Genomic DNA, 7685 nt, shown 5'->3' with positions numbered 1-7685 from the left:
ATATTTCAATGTATCTTCAAAATCATTTCAATCAAATTATTGAAACTAACGTGGTAACTCGAACGCGTCTTATGAGATAATTTATGATTTTATTAACCATACAATTTGTATTTATAAAAAAAAAATATATATTGTTATGACTAATTTGTCATGTCTATTACAGTGAATTATGCACATGCAATATTCGCACGATATCTCATTGAAAGTTTATTATAAGAATATCTTACAACGAAAACATATCCTATAGAATCCTATATCTATAAAAATAATCTTGAAGATAATAATAATAACGATAATAATAATAACAATAATGATGTGGAACAAAATATTGATAATTTTTTATTTAGTCGATAAACTAGATTTTGCTATTATCGACGATTTTTTACTCATTCGATAAAATTGCGTTGCACCATTACCGACATTCTGCCATAAAAGCTCAAGAAGTGGCACTATACGAGATTTCTTTTTCACGAAAAAAGGAAAAACACTTTTATGTCAACATTGAGGCCAATCGTAATTATTTATCGTCTTTGATTAACATGATTTCATTTCAAAAATGAATTGTTTGAGGAAGGATTTTTCGAATTATTGTAAAAAATTTTATTTTTATGCGTAAACTATTCTCGAAGAAATATTATTTTCTGACACGATTACTTTTGAGAGTGAATAGGTTTTTTCATTATTAAAATGAATTTTTGAAAATACTTGTTCATTAAAATCGATTAAGAATTAAGCCAAGATCTATTGTTGGCCTATATCATTATGAAACCAGGAGTAATAAATAGCTTTATACATATATTTTACATATAATTTATTCGTAAAACATTAAAAAACAATGAAAAGAAAAAAAAGAAAAAACTTTAATAACATAACATTTTAGTTAATTGATATTTTTTCAAAATTTGACTTATCAATCGAATATATTATTTAGATTATGTTAAGGTTGACTCCATTCGGGCCAATTTTGAATTTGTGTGTATAAATTGAATCCAGGACTCGCTGTTGCTCGTACTTGTCGAGCAGCGATCACACGAACATTTTCACGTAGTACACCTTGGGAAACACCACATCTGATCAATTTGTGTGCCGCATTCAACATTTTGTCACTTGCGTCTTTGTCTAAAACAAACAAAAAAAAAAAAAAAAATAAAAAACAAAAAAAATAAAAAAGAAAGAATATGAAGATCAATTGAACTTATCCTTTCTTTCAAATCTCTTAATTAAGTTATTATCAAATATTTCGTATTGAAAATTTGCTGGCGTACCTTCGAAGTTACCAATGAAAGCTATGCCCACAGATTTTTTATTATATCCATAGGTATGGGCACCTTCCTTCGTCCATCCTGTACCCTCGTAAATATTACCATCGCCACCGATTAGAAAACTATCATCAAAAGTTTGATTAAAAAATATTATTAAATCTTTCGCAATGGCGAAAACAAAAAAGTTAAATAAAACATATGTTTAATTGTCCATTTGATAAGATCAATATTTTTTTCACATTTTTAATTAATATTTTAAATAAATGATCAATTATTGATATAAAATATCAATAATATAGATATATAAAATATCAATACGTAATATAAGCGATCAATATTTCACGAATTAATAAAAAAAAAAAGGCAATCAGTATTCTAATGAAAATATTTCTAAATATAATAATTTGTCATTATTTCATAAATATATGGTCAATATTTATAATTAATCCAATAGCAATTCTTATATTCACATTAATTTATATTAATTTATATTAATAAGTTTATATTACATATTAATATTTTATTATAAATGCCGATTTAAATATTCGTATATAATAGATTATTTATTTTACAAAATACTTACAATTAATTAATAAATATTATCATTAATTGAAGAATATTTTCCATTTATTTTGAGACACCCTATATGTTATGATCGTTTATAGTTACTCGCAATGAAATGCAATGCAATTACATATGTATGTACAACGCATAACCGAAGTCGATCGACAAAATGGAGAAGGCAAATAAAGAAAGTGATAGTGATAGCAACAGCGATTTAAAATATGAAATACTTTGTTTCATATATTTTTCTTTTGTTTTATAATTTCTTATTTTTTGATTTAACTCTCAATACTTCCTAAAGAGTATTTTGTATTTGATAACAAAATAAAAAAAAGAAATAAATGAAAATTGTATGACATAATTTTCTTTATTTTTAGATTTATGAAAAAAATAGGACACAGTCTATTATAAAAAAAAAAAAAAAAACATATATATATATATTTTTTTTTTCTATAATAATATCAATTTAACTACTGATGTTGTACTACGATATAAAGATTATGATTTTTTTTTTCCAATTTTTTTCTATGGAAAACAATTATAAAAACTATTATAATTTTAAACTATATCAATGTTTACTTTTACACGAATAAAAGACATGTTTAACATAACATATCGTTGTAATTTCGTTTTACATTCGGAAATAGTTTATGAAGGACGATATAGGTATACCGTGTAATATATAAGGTCAAATAAAAGCATTGTCAAAAGCAATATCAAAATTTTGGAAACTATTCGCAAATAAAATATACAGGCTTTTGGGATCACGGGATCTCGTTATTGCGGTGACCATGCTAAAGACCATGTAAATCCGTCGTATATAGCGAAAGCAAAAAAAAAACCAACAAAAGTAATGATAATAAAATTAAAAGAAATAAAAACAAAAGAACTTACGAAAAGCCAATATCGTGCCAACCTAATGTGTCCATATGATAAGATTGAATCGATTGTACTCTCGCTGTACATTCTTTACGGGTCGTACATTCAGGTGTTACAGTATGATGTATTATTACGTATAATAATGGTATTATAAGAAAATTTATGTTTTTCTCAGTTCTTCCACCCCATGCTGCCTTAGATAATATTTTAGGACAATCCTCATCTAAAAATCGTTGAAAAGTATAATATCGATTAATAATTAATATATAATTAATTAATAAAAATAATGCAATAGTTCTTTTTTTGTTCCTTTTTTTCTTCTTTTTTTTTTTTTACATTTTTTTTTATTTTTTTTCATTTTTTTTATTTTTTTTATTTTCTTTTTTTATTTTTCCTTCATTAGGTTCAAGCATGTTTTAACAATCAAACGTACGGTTCCTTACTTACCGGCAACGGATATATGAAATATCAGACAAATTACTAACAATCTAATAAGCATTTTTTGTTTTTTTCACTTCCTATTATTTTTTTCCCGTAGTGATTTTATTCCTGTTCGTTAATATGTCAAAGTCACAGTTAAAGTAATCCTCGGGTAAATGAGACTACTTGTATATAATGAGAGATAGAAAATTGAAAGGGTTATGTGCAAAGTTTGATATAGCAAAGTTCACGACCTCACTGATAAGAAAATATTTCAAGGAATATTTCAAATAAAAAATACTAAAGATTTCTTGGAAGTTGATCTTCACTCATCGTCAAATTGAAAAAGAACATTGTTAAACGTACGATAATAATTTTAAATAATATCCATTGAAACTAATTAATTATTTAGAAGTTGAAATTAGATATAAAAGTAAACATAGTAAAAGAAGTGAACTGTTAATATTCTTAATTTGTTATCTTTCACTTTGTTTTTCAAATTACAATACACTCGATATTTATAGAATCACATAAATTGTTCGTTTCAAATTGATCGTTTAATATCCCCATGACGTTAGTGTATATATATAATGTTTGTATTAAATGACCTAACCTTTGACTTCGATTTCTTAACCTCACTTTTTATTTAAAGTTGTTTTTCATGATAACTTGTATTGAGAAACTTGTATTTATGAAAAAATGGAAACCGTACGACCATGTGGTTGTAAAGGAATTCGTACATGTTTGATTTGCGAAGAACAATTTAACATAACAAAACCGGATTTGAAAGAAAAGTTACAAGTAAGCAATTACTAGCAAAGATTGAAAACTAATTGTATTATATTTTTTTTCGATTAACTTTCTTTTATATATATATATATATATATATTGTATAAATGTACTCCAGTTTAATATATTTTACAATATCAAGTATATCTTTTTATAAATCCAATTCTAATGATTCTGTAATTTTAGGAAAAATCCTCTTATGTTTATTGTCCACATTGCGATAAAGCATGGGCTGGATGGGATATAGAATTGTACAAGCAACATCCTCATCATAAAGGACATGCGATAAATTATCCAGGTGTTTTTATTAAAGTAATTTCAATTTATTAAATTTAATTTGAATTCATTAATATAATTTTCTATTATTTTATAAATCTTCTTTCTTGCAGCTTGATTTTTTAAATACAGAAGAGACATTGACTTTGATGAAGTCGTTAGATGAATTACCATGGGAACCATCGCAAAGTGGTAGAAGAAAACAAGTATGTGATGAGATTAATTATAGTTAATAGAAATATCATTGTTTCTACTAACTTCTCAAACGTTAACTTTCAGAATTTTGGTCCAAAGTGTAATTTTAAGAAACGAAAATTACGTTTAGGTACCTTCAATGGATTTCCACAATCTACAGAATTTGTACAGAAGAAGTTCAATGAAATTTCACTTTTAAATAATTTTAGAACAGTAGAACAATGCACTCTGGAATACAATCCAAAACGAGGAGCTTCTATAGATCCTCATATAGATGATTGTTGGATATGGGGAGAACGTATAGTTACAGTTAATGTATTAGGTGATTCTGTATTAACAATGACACCTTATACCGAATCGATTAGACGTTACAATCTGGATTATGTAGAAAATTATTCTAAAATTGATAAAAAAATAGAAATAAAACAAGACATGGTAATACGTTTACCTATGCCAGCAAGATCATTGATGATTTTATATGGACTTGCAAGGTATATTCCATAAAAGTTTAATGTAATATTGTTAACGCATTGATTATTTATTAACATGATTATTTTTGTAGGTATAATTGGGAGCACTCTGTGCTTCGAGAAGATGTAACATCAAGACGTGTCTGTCTTGCTTATAGAGAATTAACTCCACCATATCTTGAAAATGGCAAACATGAAAAGGAAGCATCGGAAATTCTTGAAAAAGCAAACAATTTTTGGTAAAAAGTAAATAATACCACTAATATCATGTTCACACAATTTAACTGTAATGCAATATCCATTGCATTTTTATCATTCCATTTGAAATGTCATGCAGTATGGAATATAACCATAAATAGAACAAAAGAAGTACTGAACATAAAGCAGGATGATTTAAATAAAAATTTTACAGTGGAAATTTTGATACAGTACGTATCAATTCTTATATATTTTTTTTCTTTATTTCCTTTACAAACTAATGGCATGATGGTTATAAACATGAATAAGTTGTAGAAAAAGATTTTATTCACGAATTAAGTACAATATTTCTTATATAAGAATACCATCAAAATTTTAATATTATAATATTAAACAATATTTTCCCATAATAGTTTTTTAAGTTTGTGAAATAATACTGTTATATTTATAATTTTATTGGCAAAGAAATAAGTCTGAAAGAATTTTAACGAATATTAATCTATAATAAAAATTCTATTCTCTTTCTATATATTTACAATTTGTGTGATTCAAAGTAAAAGGTGATTTAGATTTTATTAAATTGTTTAATAGATTATTATTAAATATAAACTTTGGTATCGTATTAAATTAATCTCACGATGAAACGTAAGCCTGGGAAAAATATATGCATATTTATTAATTATTAAAATACTTTCTCATTCTTAATAAAGAAAAAAAGTTGTAGTCTAATATAATAATGATCAATCGAACTTTATACAGTACTACCACTAGAAATTATATTTGTGCAAGTTTTCGTTGATCTTACGATTTCAAACAAAAAAAAAAAAAAAAAAAAAACAAAAAGAAAAAATAAATAAGTACGAAGAAAGTCAAACGTTTATTGTAAAATAGACAAATGATAAAAAATACTGACTTCTTTATTTTGTAGGATAAAATCGAGGAGCGATCATCAAGGATCGTCCTTTTGATATACCTTTGCAATGGCACAAAAATAACATATTTCACATCTTTCATATCGAATGGAAATTATAGGACTAGCAAGTTGCATGCCCTTTCAATGGATAGTCCGGAGACTGCATGTATACAACAGGGAAAGTTGTCAATGGATCTGTTTTTCCAAGTGGTTGATAACCATTCACGATATTTTCTCTCAATTCCCATTTACGCCTTTCTCTTTCTGTCTTCTGTCGTCTGATAGCTCTACCCAACATACATGCGAATACTATACCAGTCAACTGAAAAAAATGAAAATATATTCCACCGATAAATTCATCGAAATATATTATATCATTAGAACGTCACAATGCACGTGGTAAATCTTTTTAAAAATTATATTTATGCATTATAATTTGTAATAAACATAGCGTATATAGTTTCTCTCTTTAAATATTTCTTCAACTTACCTGAATAAGAGCAATAGCCACAGATCCTGTAGCAATGTAAAGTGCACTGCGATGAATTATAATGGAAAGTCTGTTCATGCAGCCTATTTCATAGGGATAGATACAAATAGTGGAATTATCCTCTTTTCGTAGTATATCGCAGCAGGAATTAGGTATTTCAAGGTTGTTTTCTAATGTAAAATTAGTCGCATGCCAGTCGGACATATTTCTATAACCACAGCAATGTAACTGTAAAGAACACGTTAATTTTTAATTAAACGTTATATATATAGTATAAAAAGAAAAAAAATATGTGAACTAATTCGTGTTCCTTTTTGTTTATAGATTCGAATCTTATAATTATATTTGTCAAAATCTTACCCTAGACTGCATGAAATTAACTGCACTTTTAGCTTCGTCATTATTATCGTATTCGTGCATCGTACTGTTGATATTATATTCCAAAAGATTTTTCACGGTATCCTGTAATGCATATGCTGCAGTCGCCGCAGACAATTCCATTATTAAGACAACGGATAAAGAAACTGCAAACTAGGAAAAAAAAAGGAAAATATGTAAGTATATTATCTATATACTTGTACAAGCTTGTTCGATTTTTTTTTTCTTTATTATATTTAATAATTTTTTAGAAATAATATTAGCGTAATATACTTACCACAAGAACCATGCAAGTACTTTCTCGAAGAGCACCGCAACATCCAAAGAAGGCAATTATAAAAACTAATATACCAACTATGATCAAGAGCGTGGCTGGTGAGAAATATCTGGTATCCAAGAAATGGGAGAAATCTTCATAAACGGCATAGATTGTAGAGCCAACCGATATTATCATCACACCCGTCAACTATATCAAAATTATTATTAATTAATAATCAATTATTCATATTGTGATATCAATGTATTTTTTTAATCTAATAATTCTCACTCATTGAATCGCTAGCATCGATTATAAAATCATCAATGTTATTTGCTTATTTCAAATAATCTAAATCATATTGTTATATTATTATTGAAAATATATCGGCAGCTACGTTTGTCGTTTGGACATTAAAAAATGCTGTTTTTTCATTAAAAGCGATAAGGTATCATTGATTACAATTCACAATCAATGTAAACCAATTGGATTCGTTTAATCGTTAACACCCATTAAACTGAACGAATATTTTTTAAATATTTGACTAACTGATTTAACATTTACAATTAATCAGAAAAGTGTCGAGTACAATATA

General features: G+C 26.4%; 3 protein-coding genes and 1 long non-coding RNA gene across 8 annotated transcripts in view; 2 read left to right on the top strand and 2 right to left on the bottom strand.

The window, feature by feature from the left end:
• Positions 1–842: 842 nt before the first annotated feature.
• Positions 843–3342, bottom strand: LOC124422519 (peptidoglycan-recognition protein SA). Its single transcript, XM_046959055.1, has 4 exons — positions 3153–3342; positions 2721–2928; positions 1266–1384; positions 843–1119 (listed from the first exon to the last, which is right to left on the bottom strand). The coding sequence occupies exons 1-4, from the start codon at positions 3202–3204 to the stop codon at positions 938–940; spliced, it is 561 nt and encodes a 186-aa protein (XP_046815011.1). The 5' UTR covers positions 3205–3342; the 3' UTR covers positions 843–937.
• Positions 3343–3349: 7 nt separating this feature from the next.
• LOC124422517 (alpha-ketoglutarate-dependent dioxygenase alkB homolog 4) lies at positions 3350–6117 on the top strand. 5 transcript variants are annotated; one of them, XM_046959050.1, is made up of 7 exons: positions 3350–3487; positions 3778–3926; positions 4101–4226; positions 4304–4396; positions 4470–4876; positions 4948–5094; positions 5982–6111. In XM_046959050.1, the coding sequence occupies exons 2-7, from the start codon at positions 3825–3827 to the stop codon at positions 6019–6021; spliced, it is 915 nt and encodes a 304-aa protein (XP_046815006.1). In that variant the 5' UTR covers positions 3350–3487; positions 3778–3824; the 3' UTR covers positions 6022–6111. The 5 variants fall into 5 exon arrangements, with proteins under 5 accessions (XP_046815006.1, XP_046815007.1, XP_046815010.1 ...); XM_046959051.1 differs by lacking the exon at positions 3350–3487 and adding an exon at positions 3545–3698; XM_046959054.1 differs by lacking the exon at positions 3350–3487 and having other exon boundaries at positions 3545–3926; positions 4948–5101; positions 5982–6117.
• LOC124422520 overlaps positions 5912–7685 on the bottom strand; it is a 13852-nt gene continuing 12078 nt past the window's right edge. The window contains exons 6-9 of the mRNA XM_046959056.1: positions 7112–7300; positions 6817–6987; positions 6457–6684; positions 5912–6288 (exon numbers count right to left, since the gene is read on the bottom strand). Coding sequence (XP_046815012.1) covers positions 6088–6288; positions 6457–6684; positions 6817–6987; positions 7112–7300 — 789 coding nt within the window. The 3' untranslated portion in view covers positions 5912–6087. The remainder of the gene's footprint in view (positions 6289–6456; positions 6685–6816; positions 6988–7111; positions 7301–7685) is intronic.
• LOC124422521 lies at positions 6235–7301 on the top strand. The gene is made up of 3 exons (XR_006941876.1): positions 6235–6365; positions 6781–7010; positions 7086–7301. It is a non-coding gene; the product is annotated as an uncharacterized LOC124422521 (long non-coding RNA).

The sequence above is a fragment of the Vespa crabro genome, chromosome 3 (genome assembly GCF_910589235.1).
Source record: "Vespa crabro chromosome 3, iyVesCrab1.2, whole genome shotgun sequence".
Taxonomy (NCBI): domain Eukaryota; kingdom Metazoa; phylum Arthropoda; class Insecta; order Hymenoptera; family Vespidae; genus Vespa; species Vespa crabro.
Note: the sequence above shows the minus strand (reverse complement) of the source record. Positions and strands in the feature narration are given on the sequence as shown.

Bases quoted from the DNA above. Each gene is read 5' to 3' on its own strand.
- LOC124422519 (XM_046959055.1), bottom strand. From the start codon at position 3,204: ATGCTTATTAGATTGTTAGTAATTTGTCTGATATTTCATATATCCGTT. The intron at 1,385-2,720 runs GTAAGTTCTTTT...TTTTGATGATAG, and splicing joins TGGCACGATATTGGCTTTTC to TTTTCTAATCGGTGGCGATG. The intron at 1,120-1,265 runs GTACGCCAGCAA...TGTTTGTTTTAG, and splicing joins TTTCATTGGTAACTTCGAAG to ACAAAGACGCAAGTGACAAA.
- LOC124422517 (XM_046959050.1), top strand. From the start codon at position 3,825: ATGGAAACCGTACGACCATGTGGTTGTAAAGGAATTCGTACATGTTTG. The intron at 3,927-4,100 runs GTAAGCAATTAC...CTGTAATTTTAG, and splicing joins ATTTGAAAGAAAAGTTACAA to GAAAAATCCTCTTATGTTTA. The intron at 4,877-4,947 runs GTATATTCCATA...TTATTTTTGTAG, and splicing joins ATTTTATATGGACTTGCAAG to GTATAATTGGGAGCACTCTG.